Source organism: Cololabis saira, chromosome 1 (assembly GCF_033807715.1).
Source record: "Cololabis saira isolate AMF1-May2022 chromosome 1, fColSai1.1, whole genome shotgun sequence".
Lineage (NCBI taxonomy): Eukaryota > Metazoa > Chordata > Actinopteri > Beloniformes > Belonidae > Cololabis > Cololabis saira.
Genome location: NC_084587.1, coordinates 43,270,829 through 43,290,828, shown reverse-complemented (window position 1 = coordinate 43,290,828; position 20,000 = coordinate 43,270,829). Strand labels below are relative to the sequence as shown.

The following is a 20,000-nucleotide window of genomic DNA, read 5'->3' as shown; positions in this document are numbered from 1 at the left end:
TGAAGCGTTCCAAACCCAAAAGAATGTTTCCTCTAGTGTATCTCTCCGTTGCCTTGAACAGGCTGTGTGCTGCAAAATGTGCTGCAATTGTGACCAGAATTTCCCGCGCTGTCCTGCGGATGTGACGTCACATGACGCTGCATGTGCGTTCTCCCCGTTCTCCCGTGCCGGCTTCACTGTTGGCTGCAGTACCCCCGACGGCCGTCGTGGTGAAGGGTGGCGCTAGAGAGTCTCATTTCTTAAAAGGAGCCTCAAGCTCCTTTAAAACTACTGAACACAAGTTTGGAAATATTTTCATCTCACCACTTTCTGCCAACCTTGTTGCTGATGAAGTTACACCTCACCACAAGTAAATCATTTTGCTGTTGTCATGGTTACCGTTAACAGATTTTGAGAAGTAGCAGGATTAGTCCACAAAATGTAAAAAACTGAAATCTAACGAGGGCACAAAAGAAAGACACAAGACCAGAGATGAAGCTATGATTTATCCCTTAATTCAGCTCAGATGAACACTGAATATAAACGCAGATGAGTTCTAATTTGATAAATTGATCAAGAACATATCGGTCATGTACCAGTACTTTTCAGATATGATCACAGTGAGGGGAAACACTAGCTATGTTTCCATCACTCTTTAAATTGTGTAAACTGAAATTCACATAACGCGACTTAAGAGAAACAGTCGTTTCACAGTTGAGTTTTATCGACACATCGGAGTATCTTTTAAAACTGCAATGGCACAAAAACACACAAAAGTGAGATGCGTCCTGTAACTGCAGACAGTAAACAAAGACGTGGACGAAGCGTCTGAGGCCTCAGTCTGCAGTTTGGCTAGTGGTCCAGTCACCGTACGTTCATCCATCACCTTCAATCCTGGGATGTCACGCTTCGCCAGACTGAGCCCTGGCTTCTGTGCGTTTATAGACAGAGGATTGCTCCCACCTTTCAGCGCTTCAGCGTAAGCGTCGGCCAGTTAAACTGCAGCTACACGGCTGGTGATAGCCAATGAACTCCCACGCGGGGGCGGGACAGTCTCCAGGGCTCGTTTGTGAGGTGAGCGTTAGCATATGTGATTGGTTATTTACAGTATAAGGAAGGCACCACCTGACAAGTGTTAAAGTGACTGTAAATATGTTCATTTCTGCTGTAAAGCTGGATGTTTTAACGTGGAGGTCAGTGGAGGTCAACTCACTGTTGGCCCCTAGTGGTCAGTAGAGGAACTGCAGCCTATCTTTAGGCAGAGGGGACATCTGATCGCGGCTCTCGATCGTGCGATGATGCGGCAGTTCCAAAATGAACCCATGCTGATGCCGTGTGACCTGACTCGCTATGAGGCATGTCATGCGTCCGTGGTTCTACATGAACTCCAGATAGTGAGCGAGCAGCGGGGGCAGGGGGAGGAGGGGAAGCAGCTTCAGTCTGGACCGGCCCATCACGGTTCTGATCCGGAGACGGCACAGCTGCAGGAGACTCCTGGGAGACACTGGACAAGGAAACAAGAGGTCAGAGGCGGCTCGGGCCGACCTAAAGGGAAAGTTCGTTTTTTTACAACCTGGACCTTATTTCTGGCATTTTTTATGGTTGTATACTCACCCAGAGGTGTTTGGTGTCATTTGGATTCCTTCGGAAGATATTAGGAGTTTTTTGCGAGCCGCTTCTCCATATAACGGTAGTGAACGGGGGCACTCGCGGGACAGACGATGCAGCGTCTAAATAACACATGATTGCCGCGAAACTCTTCATTTCTTTTATGAATCACTAGATCTGCTTCCAGAACTTGTTGTAACATTGTGGCGCTGTCTGTGTAATAAATAAATCCGTTTGTAAACAAGACCTCTGAACTCATGACGTCCTCTCTGTGCGCGCACTCTGTCCTCCGTTCAGTGAGCTCTTCAGCCGTATACTCTGGCTCAAAACGGTAAGGACGTCCATCATATTCAAAGTCGTCGTCCACAACCTCAGAATTTGACAAATATTCAGACATGTTTCAAATAACTATCAGTAAACTAACAGTAGCGTGAGGTTTCTGTACACAGAGCTGTGTCTGCGATGCGCGCACAGAGATGACGTCATGAGTTCAGAGGTCTTGTTTACAAAGTGATTTATTTATTACACAGACAACCGCGGATGAAGACAACAGGTTCTGGAAGCAGATCTAGTGATTCATAAAAGAAATGAAGAGTTTCGCGGCAATCATGTGTTATTTAGACGCTGCATCGTCTGTGTCCCGCGGTGCCCTCATGCGCTACCATTATATGAAGAAGCGGCTCGCAAAAAACTCCTAATATCTTCCGAAGGACTCCAAATGACACCAAACACTTCTGGGTGAGTATACAACCATAAAAAATGCCAGAAATAAGGTCCAGGTTGTAAAAAACCGAACTTTCCCTTTAAGCTGGCTGCCTCACGTCCGACCAGCCGTACCTGCCAAATCCACCAGCAGCTGCTGCGACCTCCCACCGGGGGGCGCCACCTCCAGCGGCCGCCGCCCGTCACCATCTCTGCAGCTCACGTCGGCGCCGAAGTCGAGCAACAGAGACACGTGTTCTGTGCTGTCCTGTCTGACGGCTGCATGCAGAGGGCTGTCACTTCCTTGGCCCACGTTCACGCTGGCGCCTGAAGAGAGGAGAGGAGGAGAGGAGACAAGGAGGTGAGGACAGACCCGGCCCAAGGCACAAGTGAACTAACCCTAACCCTAAGTGGCTGCTTAGGGCCCCGTGACCACTAGGGGGCCCCCAAGAGTAAAATATATATAGAGAACTGTCTCAGAAAATTAGAATATTGTGATAAAGTCCTTTATTTTCTGTAATGCAAAAATGTCATACAATCTGGATTCATTACAAATCAACTGAAATATTGCAAGCCTTTTATTATTTTAATATTGTTGATCATGGTTTACAGCTTAAGAAAACTCAAATATCCTATCTCAAAGAATATTCTGGGAATCTTAATCTTAAACTGTAAGACATAATCAGCAATATTAAAATAATAAAAGGCTTGCAGTATTTCAGTTGAATTGTAATGAATCCAGGATGTATGACATTTTTGTTTTTTTAATTGCATTACAGAAAATAAAGAACTTTATCACAATATTCTAATTTTCTGGGACAGTCCTGTATATATTTTTTTATGTGTGAGTGATGATTCATACATTATCAAAGGTATGTTATCGTACAAAAACACAATAATTCATATTATTACGTAAACAATGTTATGTTAACAGTCTAGAGTAGATACTGCTGGCATATTGACTACTGCCTCTCGGCTCTATTTGTTTGATTTTATTTGTTTATTCTATTTAATAATGTCTGTTTTTGTAATTTTGAATTTATTCTTATATGGAGAACATATTGACGAGGTACTGTTTATCTAAGTTGAGTGATTTTAATTATAGTTCTAGTTTTTGTAGTACTTTGTTGTTGCACTTAAAGTTATTCTATGCAACTTCTGAGAGCTAGCAAGATTTGAAAGTGGTGCCTCCTCTAAGGAGTGAGCCCAAGAGGACCCGTGGGAAGTGGACACGGGGGGCTGGAAGCGAGTGCGCGCATAGGACAGGGCGGGGGGGCGTGCTTTAAAATGAAGGCATCTGATTGGTTCTTTCCCTTCCTGCCAAGCCTCTGGTCCTGGACCAATCCGTTTAATTCGGACCGAATGGGCGGGGCTTAGAGGTGCCTCTTTCAAATCTTGCTAGCTTTCCAAAATCAGGGATTTGTTGCATAGAATACCTTTAATTGTTGTTGTTCCACTTCAAATTGTTGTTGCACATCGCTGTTGCAGTTTATTTAAAACCAAAAATAAAGTATATAACGTGTTTACAGTAAATGGTTTATATATGACATATTTGATTATTTTGTTTCTTTTAGTAGGCCTACACTGTAGATGACACTCAGTGTCACACTTAGTACTATATCACTTTAAATATTAAGTGTAAATCAACCCCAGGCCGCTCTTGCAGCTGAATTTGCTCCATTTCAGATTAAAAACCGTAGATGGGTAAAAACCTGCCAGGCTGATGATAGGATGATGGAAACAACACTGCTGCAACTGTGCAGCTCTTTGACCTTTTATCTATTGCTTCTCTGTGTGGCCAGTAGGGGCAGTTGCTGACTTTGCAAAATATGAATTGAAAGATTTTTCTGCAAGTTTATTAATCTATTTATTATTGTCTGGTTCCATGGTCTAAATCACTGTGGATTACAATCTAACTACAACAAAAAGGTTCTTACATCTAATTTTGCAAGTGTGTTTGTAATGACAGGGAAGAACATGAAATAAGTTTATAGTGGGTGTGTGAAGGATCAATAATCAGTATTATTGGCAGTAATAGAGGGCCCCAAAATCACATTTTGCTAAGGGCCCCATGGAGGCTTGGGCCGGCCCTGGGTGAGGATACGGGAGACACCATGCCACAGCATCCTATACTTGTCCCAAGGAAACGTATGATATCAAACATTTGAAAGAAACAGAAGAAACAGCTGATCCAGTTAAAGTTCTTTAAAAAACAACTTGAATGAAGACGTACGAGTGCTGACAACTGGACCTTGATGGGACCCAAACTAGAACCCTTCCAGAGCTGGGTCCAGACAGAGGAAGACATGGAGAAGGGTCGTCTGGTTTAGACATAAACTCTAGAGGTGCTTTTACCTTTGTAAAGTATGTGCCAGGTCCACAGAGGGACGCTGAGGGCTGAAAGGTAATGGGTTGAGTGACGGAGACCCACCTCTGTGCAGCAGGATCTTTGCACAGGCGACGTGTTGGTGCTGACAGCTCACGTACAGAGGAGAACCGAGGTGAGGCAGCTGGAAGTCCGGGTCGACTCCGTGAGAGAGGAGGGCCTCCACACAGCGGCTGTTACCTGCACAAAGATGGACGACAGAGGGACTCAGAAACTCCTGGCTCAACTCCAATTAAGGTGCTGGTGTGGTGGTTTTAGCTGAACACCGTAACACTGAATGTTCAGTTAGTCTGATTGGAGGGAGAGTCTTGGTGGACGTGATGCGACCTGTGAAGCCGGACCGAAGCTCCAGATGTTCAATTACGCGACAGAATCCTCAGGGACCGAGAGGAGCTGCTCATCCAGGACAGGAAACTCTTGCCGCTGTCGGTCTGATTTCTGGGTTTATTTCAGGAACTTTTCTCATTTAACAAGAAAAACAAGGTCCAGAGTTTCTTTTCTGCGGTTCGCCATCTTTCCCTTTGACGTAATAAACTTGTGCTTTTTCAACTGATGGACCCGTAAATGTTTAAATGGGTGTTGGTTTTAGCGTGATTAGCACTCACCTCTTATCCACCTGGAGAAGCAAAGGAAACCGAACTCTGCACATTTGTAAATGGTTGTGTAAGCCTCTCCAGATCGATAAGCAGAAGTCCAAATGGTTTTAAAAACGCATCTTCGTCTGACTGAAATCAGAAAGAACTTGTCACGGTTGAACTAACGGACGTAGATGATGTGGTTTAAGTCGAGCAAATTAAACATTCAACAGGACTGAAACTGGTCCATGATATCAGCACACGCTCCACAGTTACCTAACCTTTGACCTGGAAGTACTGAACCGAGAAGAAAAATTAATGAACTAAAGCTTATAGGCGGTACAAAATGTGAAGGTTTAAAGGTTTATGCTTCAACTTCAAACCCGCAACATATGTACGCTGCAGCGGGGGTCCAACATCGCAAACTTGACTGTTACATCTTATCCTGGACTGTAACATCTTATCCTGGACTGTAACACTGCAACCTTGACTGTAACATCGTAACCCTGACGTAACACTATAACCTTGACTGTAACACTGTTACCTTGACTGTAACATTGTAACTTTGACTGTAAGCTCAAACGGTTTTGATATGTTTAAAACTACAACACTTTCATGTTCGCTACCTGAACAGCCAATCACAGAGTGAGCTGTTTGACCGACGGCCGATTCGACATGTCGAATCGGCTGAAAAGCTGCCAACGGGCGGCCGACCTGTGGCGACGTGCAGGACACACCCGGGAAACTATGCCGACAGACGCGCACTGCCGCTCATCGACGGCCCGACGCCCGACAGTCAGCTTGGTGTGTCAGGGCCTTAACACAACAACCTTGACTGTAACATCGTAACCCTGACTGTAACAGTGTAACCTTGACTGTAACATCATTACCTACGCCGTAGCCAGACCTGCACCTCTCCGTAAACGTAACCACACATCGGGCCAATGCAGACAAGAACTTCTTCATAACCAACTTCTTCTTTGACATTTTTCACAATGGGCAGAACAATAGCTTGATAAATATATATTTATAAAAAAAATATATTTATGTGCTGCACGGATGTCTATTACGATGCAAAGGAAGTAAACAAAAGGAAACTATGTCGCTGCAGAAAAGAACCAACACCCTCCCGCAAGCGATGGTGTAATTAAGGAGTGATGCAAAGGGGAAGTAGAAACACAGGCTATGACATACGCAAACTACATGCACAGTTGTTATGTAGAACCACAAATCACGCTTGAGTTTGTTCCGTTAACCATTCGCTAGCGTTCCAGTTTGCTTTCACCAGCTAAACCAAAGATTAATCAGTTGTTTCCGTGTTTGGCTTTACAGGACAACTGGAAAATCCCAGGAAAACAGACACTATCACCATGGATACAAGGAACAAAGAAAGTCTCACTGACATATCAGTAAGTCCCGTCCCCCTTAGTTACTGTTGCCAACTCCGACAGTCTGGGCTGTTTACAGGTTTACACACAAACCTCATCCTGGAATATTTTAGATGAATCCTTTATACACAAAAGCCCCTGTGGATGGGTGTTTTTCTGGGGAATGTGTGGTCCAGTGCCTTGCCCAAAAAGTCTTCAATACATGCCAGAGCTGGGGATTGATGTCATCGCTCTCTTCATGGAGCTGAATTGAAATATTCCCAATCTGAACTTCACATGCAAAGTTTTCCACTTCCAGATCCTGTTTTGAGAGGAAGGAAAAAGATGGTGTGCTGTCAAACGGGTCATGATCGCCTCAGCTGGTGACCTCAACCCCTCACAAGCTGTCTGGGATGAGTTTAAACGACAAATGGGGGTCTTCAGGGGGCCTGACAACTGCTGGCAGGATGGTCGGAGTCTGCTGTTGTGGTCAAAGACAAATGGGACTGTTGGGAATGTTGGGAACGTTGAACTCTCATCATTTCCTTTTGTACTCTTGCTGCATTTTCTGCTTCGATGGTCAATAAAATGTACTTGAACCAAATATTTGTACTCTTAGGGCCCGATTTACTAAGATCCTAAATAAAGAGTACTAAATTGTGTGTGCACTGAAAAAGTTTGCGCGTGCTGTTGTTGTGTGTTTTGCGGGTGATCAACTAAGATTGCGTGCGCAATTGATAACAGGTGCAAACAGCAGTATTTAAATGAGGTGTTGCGCGTCTTACGGTTTGCGGCGCAAACTTTGCGCCATGGAGAGTCTGGATGGAAAGCAGGATATAGTCGCAAGCGCAAAATGAAATTTGACGAGTTGGAGTTGGAGATATTAGTGGAAGAGGCAAATTGTTGTGCCGTATTCAGCACCCCTGCCGTGAAAAGCACCCCCTCGTATATTCAATGATAAGTAGACCAAGAAAAAAAACAACACACTGACACTTCAATATATTTATATATACACACTCACACAAACACATACTTAGGAGTTTATATTATATATATTTACAAATATTATGGAAGACAACACAGTAAGCAGGCTATTAATTAATGACATCAATAACCATTTACCCGATTTTTGTTATCTGTGACTGTGATTGTGGGAAAGTATGACTATTGTGGAATCCATGAGCGCATTTAAACATGAATCATTAACACAAAACTGGACGCTAAACAGAACATGACACGGAATGAGAATATCATTTTTGTCAGACGAGGGGGTGCTTTTCACGGCAGGGGTGCTGAATACGGCACAACACCGGGGTATGACAACTGCAGAACAGGCGCACAATAAAAAACACTTTTTTCTCCATGAAAACACGTGATTTATTTATTATCACAAATAAAAAAATGAATGTGCCTCCTGTGGCAACCTTTTGCTGAATAATACTCGATTTAACATTTAAATAAAATATTTCTCCTTTTGCATGTGGAGATTAGCACCTTCCTTTCGAACGTATTAAATACAGACGCAATCACAATCCACGCAAAAACTTTCAGGCTTGGTAAATCTCATTGCGCGTGGTAAATGGACCAATTTGCATCTTCCCCTCCCAGTATTTAGGATTTCTGCCGGGTACGCCCCATATTGATTATTCATCAGGGCAAAAGTACTAAATGAATTGCGTGTGCTATTTTGCGCATTTGAGAGACGCAGTCCTCTTTGCACGCTGTTAGTAGATCAGCTTGCACATTGGTTTGCGGGTGCTGTTAAGTTTGCACACGTTTTTACACACGCAAACCTTTAGTAAATCAGGCCCTTAGAGGGTATAGTAGTACCCACCGCCGTGTGTGTTTACCTCTCTTGCAGGCTTCATGCAGAGCTGAAGGGAAGTGTGTGTGGCGAGTGTGTGTGTGCGCGCCGTTCTGCAGCAGCAGCTCCATGCAGCCAACACTCCCCGCTGCACAACAGTTGTACAGAGGCGTGACGCCGTCAATGGTGGCCGCATTCACCTGCGGGAACATGAACACCTGAGCCAAACACGAGTCCTACCGCAAACACGGAGACATGAGAAGGTGGAAATGCAGCGAACGCTGGTGTCGAAGACGACAGTACTCACGTTAGCTCCAACCTTTATCAACGCTCTCACACACGCTACGTGTCCTGACAGGCAGGCTTCGTGTAGAGGGGTCACGTGATCGATGGTGACAATGTTGGCCTGATATCCCTGCAACACACACATACACAGAGAAACACATGACACATCGAGCACTTTTATTCACTACTAATCCTTTTATGTTTGTAGCCCTCCACACTCAGGGCATGAGGTGGTAGCAAAGACAGAAGCGGCCTTAAGTTCAGCGGTCTGTTGGGCTTAGCATAGGTCCTAAGTTCCTTAGTATGGAGAAATTATGAACATATTGTTAGTTCCAGCTGCACTAAGGCAACAACAGGCACCACAGGGGATGGTGAAGATCACTGGGATCAGCCCCCCAGAGGGCTCTGCTCTCTACAACTCTTCACATCAGGCACATCGGCCGAGACCTGCTGTATTCGTGGAGAGGAAACAGGGCCATCTCTACCAGAACAACCCCAAACTTACCATCACAATAGTAACTGTGAAATGGACTTCCCTTCATACCGAACCCCAACCCTGCCACTGATCGACTGCCCCACCGTTCCGTCGACCTGCTCGGGTCTAGGGACCTTGCATTGCTGCAGTGCTTGTGCGTACATACCTGGGCCAGCAGAGTGCGCAGAGCCAGCAGACGACCCTGAGACGCGGCTTCATGGAGAGGAGACCGATCTGCCCACGAACCTGCAAACACACACGTCTCCATGGAAACCAAACACACAGGACTGGAACTCTAAGTGAAGTGTTTCTAAATCCGCTGGAGTAAACTTGTTCATTGACTTTCACTCTTTTCATTTTTTTAATCCTTTTTATCTCAAATGTTTGACCGGAAATTATCTGAACTTGGTTGACTCCATACATTTGAATCAGGTGTGTTGAATTAGCAAAACCTCTGAATCATGCAGGACACAAGGACCAGGGGCCTCACGTACAAATAGTGCGGCCTCACTCCCCTCCCCCGATCTGGAGTACAGGGGGGTCATCGCCGACTTCGTCTCATGGTGCGAACGGAACCATCTGCGAATCAACACCAGCAAGACGAAGGAGGTGGTGATCGACTTCGGCAGGAACTCTCTGCCTCTTGCACCGGTGAACATCCAGGGGCTGGACATTGAGACGGTGGAGGAGTATAAGTACCTGGGTGTTCACCTCAACAACAAACTGGACTGGTCACACAACACCGACGCCCTGTACAAGAAGGGCCAGAGCCGACTCCACCTGCTGAGGAGACTGAGGTCCTTCGGTGTGTGCAGGGAGCTCCTAAGGACTTTTTACAACTCTGTGGTAGCGTCTGCTATCTTCTTTGCAGTGGTCTGCTGGAGCTGCGGGAGCTCGGAGAGAGACAGGAAGAGACTGAACCGACTGGTCAGGAGGGCTGGCTCGGTTCTTGGTTGTGCTCTGGACTCTGCCGAGGAGGTGGGTGAGAGGAGGATGCTGGTCCAGCTGAACTCCATCATGGACAACCCCTCTCACCCCCTACATGACACTGTGGGAGCATCAGCAGCTCCTTCAGCCAAAGACTGCTCCACCCGCTGCAAGAAGGACCGCTACCGCAGGTCCTTCATCCCCACAGCCAACAGACTCTACAACAATCAACTGTAGCCACCAATGTGCAATAAACCTGTCTCTTTATAAGTGCAATAACCAGTAAATACCTCAAATACCTCAAGTATTTTCGAAAATATTTGTAAATCTTTTGTAAATTTTATCCATTTTTTTTGGGTTTACTATTTTTTTCTCTCTTGTACATACTCTTTTTCTACTTTTTATATTGCTCTTTTTATTATTTAACTATTTATTGGTTATTTCTATTTTAAATTTTTTGTATAAAGCGTGTGTGTGTTTTGGCTGCTGCACGACTGAATTTCTCCTCTGGGAGATCAATAAAGTCTTCTATTCTATTCTATTCTAAAACGTGTGTAGGCCACTTTCTACGCTCACGGTTTGATGTTGAAAAAGGGATTTGAACGTGGAAAGTTGCGGTCTTTCACACACACACACACACACACACACACATATGCACTTTTCTGAGGTTTTGTCCGTTGGCGACACTCACTGGTGATGCAGTGAAGTGCAGAATATGAGGAAACGTGACATCAACAATAAGTTCACGACCACACGTGAAGGACACAGTCCCCACATCACCAGATAAATTACACACGAGTGGAACTGAAACAATCTCACAATCAACCACATTAACACAGGGGTGATAGTAAAAAAAAATCCTGAGCCTGAACTTTTTTTCCCTGGGAGGTAAGCGAGCCCCTAAGCCAAGATATATGCCCCGATCAACACAATTGTAATTTTTTGTCCTCTTAAAGTGTAAGTCAGGTGTAAATTGACCCATGGTCCTGTTGTTCAAGCTCACCACATGCAGCCCATAGAAAACAGAATGAAACACATTTATTTTGGTGATTTCGGTTAACAGCCTGGAGCCTGGTGACGCGAGGCTAGAATCAATCTGATTGGCCAAAACCCAAGACCACCCCCTACACTATTACCGATTGGCTTAAGTATGGCTACTGGTGTGGTTTTGAGTGAAAGCGTCTCTCGGATCTACGCGAACGTAGTGCTGGGCGGTATGACCAAAAATTTATATCACGGTATTTTTCAAAATTATATCGGTTTCACGGTATATCACTTTTTTTTTTTTCATGCACAACTGGGTGTTAACCACATTTTCTAATGATTTGGAAAGGAATTGCTGCAGTAAATTGGCTTAGAATGGCCTATTTTACTGTCATGAGGAGGAAATATTGTAGAAAAACATTAATGTCCACACTAGTATAAATACAGGTTTGCATGGCCTCACAAAATGATGCCGTTTACAATGAGGTGGCAGCACTTGTGATTCTAATGTAGGGCTGAACGATTTTTGAAAATAATCTAATTGCGATTCTTTTTCTCAATATTACGATTGCGATTTAATATGTGATTATTTTTTTTCAAGGTCCTGTTCTCATGTATTTTTCAACTACACAAGCAATAAATCAGTCTGTTTCAAGTAGATTTTCACTTAAAATAAGTAGAAAAATCTGCCAGTGGAACAAGATTTTTTGCTTGTAGTGAGAAGATAAATCTTGTCCCACTGGCAGATTTTCCTACTTATTTCAAGTGAAAATTTACTTGAAAAAGGTGAAAATTGTCAAATAAGTTATTTCTCTGGTGTTATTTTTCTGGTGATGACTCTAAATGTTGAAATAGCAGTAAAACCACATTCATTGATGAAATGACATAAGGGATGGAAAGGAGGGATGGCAGTTTTACAGGGGGGATGATTTGGACCGTTTTTATTTCAGGGGGGATGATTTGGACCGTTTTTATTTCAGGGGGGGGTGCCATCACATCACCCCTTATCCCCCCTCAACTCGAATACTGCTCACAGGGAACTCAGAACTTCTTCATAAATAACTCAAAAATCCCAGAGAGAAAAAAAACACCAGCAAGCTAACAAACAAACCAATAAAGCTCTGAGTTAACAAAACGTACCAGCAATGAACAACTCGCAGCCCCGCTGTTTTAACCTCTCATCCTCATCAGCTGACGGGCTACAGGTGTGGTTTAAAGGTATTGTGACATCATTTTTAACATGCTTTTAACACTATTAAAAGTCTTGGGCAACATCCCTCAAATGTGTCTAAAAGAGTGTAACAAGAAAAACTTCACTCTAGTACTCCATTCCTGGCTTTTTATTACAGTGTTTTTTTGCGCCGTGAAAAATGCTTCCTTTCCCCCCTTTCCTGTCAATCATTGCTCCGCTCCTCCTCCAAACCTCCTCCTCCTCCAGCCATACGCTCACAGCGGCGTCGGAGAGCGACAGGCGAAGCATGCACGGAAAAGCAGGAGGGCGAACCACAACAAACAATCATAAAAATAAAGGCATGCAAGCAGCAGTGTTCCCTTATCTTAAGTCCAGTCAGTGGCCGCGGGTCTTCTTAGCAGTTTTCCTCCGGTGATTAGAACAAAAGAGGCTCTAAACAGCTCCTTGTTAAGCCTCATTTATGGTTCCGCGTTAAATCGACGCAGAGCATACGCCGTAGGGTTCAGCATACGGTGCGCGTCGCCGCGTAACCCTACGCCGTAGGCTCTGCGTCGGTGTAACGCGGAACCATAAATCAGCATTTATGGTGCGCTGGAGAGGAGAGGAGGCAGGGAGCTGGGTGGAGGGGGCGGTGATTTAGCGGATCGTTACGTAACGATCCGCCACCAAACCAGGTGCGCCGTTTTTACATAGTTATGCGGAAAATCCCAGAAAGCACACAATACACTGAATGTTAAAAGTTCGTTGTTTTTTGGGTGTAATTGATGTCAAGACACCCAACAAAACACAAAAAATCAAGAAAAATGTGTTTTTCATGTCACAATCCCTTTAAGGCTGATTTATGGTTCTGCGTTACACCAACGCAGGCCTTACGCCGTGGGTTACGCGAAATACGGCGTACCCTACGGCGAAAGCTCCGCGTCGATTTAACGCGGAACTATAAATCAGGCTTCACAGCGCCCGCCTCGTACTCCTTGCCGTGCGCAGCGCCTCGCCGACTCCGCGCTCATATATTTAATACATTTATAAAGCCCATATATTTATAAAGCCTCACTTGGCCGAGCCCTAACGCTGATGCCATGGTAGATTTAGGTTACACGCGGACACGCGGCACTGTTGACTTTTCCCTGCCGGCTCTGCTCACTGGCTAAACAGTCCCCTCACAAACAGGGTCCAGCGGCGCTACGTTCCGCCGCGCCGCGCGGCGCTCCCAACGTTGTGTACATACTCACCGGTATTACGGTATATAAAAAATTCATATCATAAGAAAAATAAACGGCAAACCTGATTTTATTTTTTTTTTCTCGCAAACACCTCGGTATGCCGGAAATCCGGCGTGACGCCGGAGCGCTATCACCCCTGTTAACATATAAAGGTAGGAGCTAAATGATGAAACCTGTCAATCACAACGGCAGCCTTGGCTCCGTTAGAGGAACCTGCTGATCAGTAGCAAGTCTTCAGGGACCACGTAGACCTGCTGGTCCAGGATGAAGACTGGACCATCAGCTGGTTTAGGTTACCAAGTGGATCCTTCTGGATCGCTGCATCACAAACACAGCTGCTAAAATCACCCACCCCACACCCAACCTCACAGAACTAAATAACAAGTCCAACTCTCGCCTAGCGAACATCATCATGAGCATGAGGCCTCCTGCAGGCTGATCTGTCTGCTTTTGTGCTGTCATTTATGTCCTCTTTGTTGTTATGCATGTCATTTATTTATTGTTGGTGTGTATGTATTGTCAATGTAGACAAATCTCCCTACGGGACTAATAAATAAATAAATAAATCAATCAATCGGACGCACCAGCCCTGGCAGGTTCACCATCTAAATCAGAGTGAAAGTGGTTTTTCAGGTATAGAGCTGAAGTCACGGGGAGATTACACCGAGGAGCAGGTGTGTGTGCTGGTAACGGCAATGGCAGTAACCGAACACATGCTAACTGTAGCACACGTGTTAAAATCAGACTGGAACTTGTGAGCAGATACGTTTGCTGCCGCTGAGCCGACTCTCAGCAGACAAACAAGCGCGTTCACTTCAACATACCCATGTCTCCGTCTCCCCACGGCACATCCAGCCACTGGTACTTGTACATGATCATGAAGGAGGTGCACGGGAGCTCCACACTCGTCCTGCTGAGGAAACTGTGTCACACCACTGATCATCTTACGCTCTGAGCCAACAGGCAACTAAAAATAACCGCTAAGTAACCAGCTCACTGCAAGAGTGAATACCAGGCTGCATTTACCACCACAGCTGACCCTGTTACTGTGAGACTGGGTTACAATCACCAATAATACTCACACCGGCTGTAGTATTAACACTTAGAGGCCTAGATTGTGCCAAGAAACCATTACACCACTACCACCAGCCTGAGCCGTTGATGCTAAGCAGGATTGATCCATGCTTTCATGTTGGGATTAGTTCTGACCCCCAGTCGGATGGAACTGGACAACCCTTGTGTGACGCCACCCACAGGTTTACTCAAAAAGCTTTTGAAGCCTTTTTTTCTCACTACGTAGCGCCATGTTGCATGGGAGAGAAACGAACAGGGCTGGAAAGCTGGCTGGACCACGCCCAACATAATTCTGTCACAGTCAGATGCGAACTACATTATGTCCGTCATCAGGGCGGAGGGGGAACTTTGGTAGCCACGGCTAACTTTGATTGACATATGATGGGGGCGTTCCCATCAGCTTTCAGGGCCAGTTAGATATTCAACCTGATCTCACAAATATCTGTGAAATGCCCACGACCTCTCACCACTATTTTCCGTGGCACCAACACAGAAATGGTTTAATTCCGTGTGAGCACCACGGATATTGTACCATGCAAAGTCAATGGGATCCGTTGTCGTGATATATACACGGATTATTACATTATTATTATGTATATATTATTCTTTATTATAGTGGCTAAGTTATGAGTTTTTGACGCGCAAGTTACTGTTTGTTACTGTCAGTTTGTAAAAGCATGTTTTTAACGCTGTTTTAACAGTGTTTTAACGGTGTTTTGATGATTTCTAACAGTATTTTGACATCGAGTATTTAACCGTGTTTTCTTGTATTTAACGTAAATTTGAATATTTAACCATGTTGTTTGCTGTCGCCATGACGACGGAGGTGGCGTAACTGATGTGAAATTAGTATTTTTAGCAAAAACCACAAGCGTTTCCTACTTTCTAACCAATCATAAGTGATGCCTAACCTAACCAGACCTTAACCAGAGCGTCGTCCAGCCACAAAATATCATTTTTAATTGATTTTGAACCAGGAAGTGGAGACAGGCGATATTTAAATCAATTGTTTTAATCATTCTCCCATTTCGTCAACCACAGGGAATTCCCTGGGCATCCCCTCTACGTCATAGAGTGAAGAGCGGAGATCCTGGTCACGTGATGAGTGCCCCGATCGCGGATGTGTTTTTTTAAATTTTTTTTAATAAACTTTATTTAATATTTCAATTTATGGATCGCGGATGTGTGGTCATTGGCTGTATCCGAACTCGCATACTGTACTACTAGTATGTACTGATTTTGCCAAAATGTAGTAAGTAGTATGCTGTATGTGAACAGAAGAAAATCTGCAGTATGCGAAAAATACCCGGATGTTTTACTGATTTGGAAAAAAATCCGCAGCATGCATCAGACCAGTCTACCTCGCCTACTATATCCCAGAATGCAATGAGCCCTTGGCCGGACAGCGCTTTTTTTTTTTCAAAGCTTTATTGAGAAAACACAAGTGCAATACAAAACAGCGGCGATCGGACAGCACAGTCTTGTGATGGCAGAAAGGACTAGTTGCACCGTGGAGAGGGAGAAGGAGGAATATAAATGTAAGTAACGTTAATATATAACTTTTTAATTGAATTTAGTGTAAGGACAACGATTAAAAATTGTGACAAAGCTACGTTGCCTATTTGTAATGAATGTAGAACTTGGCATATTATAACGTTAATACAAAGCGATAACGTAACGTTAAGTCGGCTAAAGTAACGTTACTGTTAACGATAGAGAGCTGTCAAGAAGAAAACAACATATAACTTAAAATATATTTTTTATTTTTGTTATACGTTAGGGTTAACCAAACCAATGTGACTACAAATATAGCGCTGATTAGCATAAAGCTGTATAGCATGACTCTAGGGAAATGTAGTTCTTAGCTAATATTGTTTTTTTTCACAGAAATGGAGGTTGTTAATACTAAAATAAGAGTGCACATAGTAGTTTAAGGGCATGATACACACATTTGTGTAAATATGGAGGTTGTTTTAGCTTTGCTAACTTGACTTCTACTTACCTACGACACCTATTTCTGTCCAAATATCCTCATTCAAAGCACAGATACCGAAGCAACATCTCCAAAAAGCGTCTCCTGAGCTAAACCGAGGACTAGCAGAGCTGAACTGGGACACGTGGTCACTCAGCTTGTTGCTTGCGAGGGTTTCAGCCAGGTATGCTGACTGTCTTTAGGTCCTAGCAGATTCCATCTGAAAGAAATGAGCCGCCACGACTGCCAGTTCCTTCAGCTGAGCTCAACTCAGGACTACACACTATACAGCAGAAGCAAGAAAAACAAACCAAAAAAAAAACCACTGAGCTATGTTAGAGTGATAACAGGAGATTTCTCCTTGTGCACTACGTCTAGCTGTCACTCATTTTCTTCTTTGTTTCAGACCCAAACACAGCTGGGGAAGAACCACATGGTCCAGGTAGGAGGAGCTGCTGCTGGGTGTGAGCATAGGCGGCCTTACCTATGTTTCAACCGTTTCAGTTGAAACGGGCCCCGGCCACCAGGGGGCCCCCAACTGACTGACAAAAAAATAAATGCGCAAGGAAGACACAATAATAAATCACTACCCGCCATTAAACTAACCAGCTAACATCCAAGAAAAATGAAACGACCATACCAGAGTGGTGCTGAAAAGCGAAAATTAGCAGATATAAAATAGAAAGCTGTAGAAAGTCGTGTTACCGGCCAGCCCGGTCCCCTTTAAAACAGGTAGCAAGGCTTGTTAATGAGGATATTTGGACAGATTTGATTAGAATGGATATGAAGTCATATTAATTAGCATCATAGGTTAGCATAAGCTAAATACGGCAAGCTAAAATGGTTAACTGTGATTGATACGGGGGTTCCAGCCAGCTTACCAGCTCCGCCCCTTTGCAACATGGTGCCACACGGTATGAGGAAAAAGAGTTTTCAAAACCACTCCTGCTCAGAAAACTACAGGTGATGTCACAGTGGCCTTGTCCAGTTCTTCTTATACAGTCTACCGAACACATTTTGAAAGTTACTTCCTTCTTTTTAAGCAAACCAGCTCTTTGTTTTCCATTAAAACTTAAATGTATCCCTTTTCATGAGACAATTTGATTTCAAGCGATTTGTGTTTAGATTTTAATTGTTCAGAGCATTTATTCCATGACTTCAAATAAGTCACCTGGGTGTGTTTACCCTTCAGCTATTTTAAAATGTATTTACAGAGATAAAAGCCTGTAAGTCAGGGGTGTCAAACTCATTTTGCTTGGCGGGCCGGATTTGACCAATTTTTTTCTCGCGGGCCGCACGCTCAAAATAACAAAAACTGTGCGGAAAATGTTTTCTCTAATTCTTTTTTTTTTTACTATTGTTATCTAATCCAATATCAGTTTAGTTAATTTTAAAGGAAATATGCACTTTGTTTACACTCTAATTATGTAAAATATATTTCTTCAGGATTTTTTTTTGTTTTTTTTTTCAGATTATGTAAGATACTTTTAATATCATTTTACAAAGATAAACAGAAACAAGTATGTTTTTTTTATATTTCGCTTTTTTATAGGAAATGTAATTAAAAGCAAAATCTTTCTTATTACATCCGAGAGTGTTTCTTTGTGATTTAGAGATTTTTCCAGTACAATTAAGTGTATTTATTTTTAAAAATTGGCGCGGATATTTACGCCAGTGTGCCGAAAAAGTCAGCACTTCTAACTGTTTTACTTTGTCACTATCTTCGTATTCAAAACTGAAATTCTCCGAATAAATATCTTCTATCATCTTTTTTAGCAGTGATATTTTTCCTGCGAAAATATATAATAGTAGTCAGTTAATAAAAATAAACGTATACCGTGTACAAAGAAATAAAATCGGCAAATGCATTTTGGAAAACTAAAAAAATGTCAAACTGCTCTATTTGTGGAATAACGATGGATTTGTAGAAGAAATATATTATCGGATATGCTGCGATTCATGGTAATTATTTATGCCTTCCTTTTGAGTAAATTAACATTTCGGTTTTTTGCTTTGGAAACTTCTCACGGGCCGCATGAAAACCTCTCTCGGGCCGCATGCGGCCCGCGGGCCGCACATTTGACACCCCTGCTGTTAGTGATCTGGAAGGGGCAAAAATAAAATAATCGCTCATTAACTGTCAGCAACATGAAATGGTCAGGTAACTGTGATATTGATTTGAGGAGCAGCTCATGATCTAACTGGAACATGCACCAAACACGGTGGAGTCCCTGTTATGGTATGGGACATGCACGGCCGCTCACTGGTGTTTATTGATGATGTTAATGCTGACAGAAGTGGATGATTAACACCTGAAGTGCAAAGAGCTAGACACTCAGATAAACAACACAACTGACAGGACAGTTTCACCATGCAGATGGATAACAAACTGATCATGCAGAGAAAGCATTTGATCTCAACCGGACAGAGCAGCTTTTCACTTAATAAACGACCAAACTGGAAGCACAAATGCCCTCAAACTAGCTGCAAAGTGAAAGTGCATTTCTCAAATGGCTGATCTTGTGGCATCAAATCCAGATCATACAGATCACCCAGATCATCCCAACACTTGTGTGTGTAAAGCGCAGCTGTCAGCTCCACCTGTGTGTGCCCCCGCAGCGCCGCAGCGCCCAGCACCGACCTTGGCTGGTCAGCAGGCCCCAGCAGGCCCTCTTCCTCTCCGGGGCGGCTCCGGGCGGCGCCGCCGGCTCCGTGGACCTTTTCCTGGACATGTCCGCGCATGGAGTCCCCACGACCAGGGAGCCGAACAGGAGCCGAACGGGAGCCAAACAGGAGCCGAACAGCGGCGCAGCACGGGGGGAGGGGGCGGGGCGAGGCGGGGCGGGGAGCCCTCTGATTGGCTGAGGCGCTTTGTTGATGTTGATGTCCCGTCCAGACCACGTGACCCGCTCACATGGCAGGCCCAGAGCGGGTTACAGAGGATATATTTTTTATCATATTTTATAAATGGTTTAACGTCACGAGGAGTGTGATAAGCAAATAAAACAGGGAAAAATGGTATATTATACTTGCTTAAGATATGTTTAGATATTTATGTGGATATATTATGTGTTGAGAGGGATAGTTATAATTATGTAATACATGTTATATATTTATTATGTATGTAGCATATATATATTTATAAGGATATTTATGTAGTTTATATAGTGTGTATTTATATAGATTTATATAATATTTGTATTTTCTATATATTGATATATTTATGTAATATTTATATTTTCTATATACTTATGTGGATAATTATGTAGTAATAGGCATGCTTACGTAGTATTGATATGGACTATATTTATATGGATATTGTGTAGATATAATAATAGCAATAATGTAAATTCATAGAGTTATAAAGGGGAAGGAACTAGGAAAAAGTGTATACTTCGAGTGATTTATGCAGAAAGCGGACATCAGGGTGGAGGACAGACGAGAGCA

General features: G+C 43.6%; 1 protein-coding gene across 3 annotated transcripts; it reads right to left on the bottom strand.

Moving 5' to 3' along the window:
• Nucleotides 1-481: 481 nt before the first annotated feature.
• asb5b (ankyrin repeat and SOCS box containing 5b) lies at nt 482-19,356 on the bottom strand. 3 transcript variants are annotated; one of them, XM_061724323.1, is made up of 8 exons: nt 19,155-19,356; nt 14,332-14,417; nt 9,348-9,427; nt 8,729-8,836; nt 8,468-8,621; nt 4,721-4,855; nt 2,425-2,616; nt 482-1,483 (listed from the first exon to the last, which is right to left on the bottom strand). In XM_061724323.1, the coding sequence occupies exons 1-8, from the start codon at nt 19,283-19,285 to the stop codon at nt 1,356-1,358; spliced, it is 1,014 nt and encodes a 337-aa protein (XP_061580307.1). In that variant the 5' UTR covers nt 19,286-19,356; the 3' UTR covers nt 482-1,355. The 3 variants fall into 3 exon arrangements, with proteins under 3 accessions (XP_061580307.1, XP_061580313.1, XP_061580321.1); XM_061724329.1 differs by having other exon boundaries at nt 14,332-14,420; nt 19,195-19,356; XM_061724337.1 differs by lacking the exon at nt 14,332-14,417 and having other exon boundaries at nt 19,195-19,356.
• Nucleotides 19,357-20,000: the final 644 nt, after the last annotated feature.

Bases quoted from the DNA above. Each gene is read 5' to 3' on its own strand.
- asb5b (XM_061724323.1), bottom strand. From the start codon at position 19,285: ATGTCCAGGAAAAGGTCCACGGAGCCGGCGGCGCCGCCCGGAGCCGCC. The intron at 8,622-8,728 runs GTGAGTACTGTC...ATGTTCCCGCAG, and splicing joins TGATAAAGGTTGGAGCTAAC to GTGAATGCGGCCACCATTGA. The intron at 1,484-2,424 runs GTACGGCTGGTC...TTCCTTGTCCAG, and splicing joins GCTGCTGGTGGATTTGGCAG to TGTCTCCCAGGAGTCTCCTG.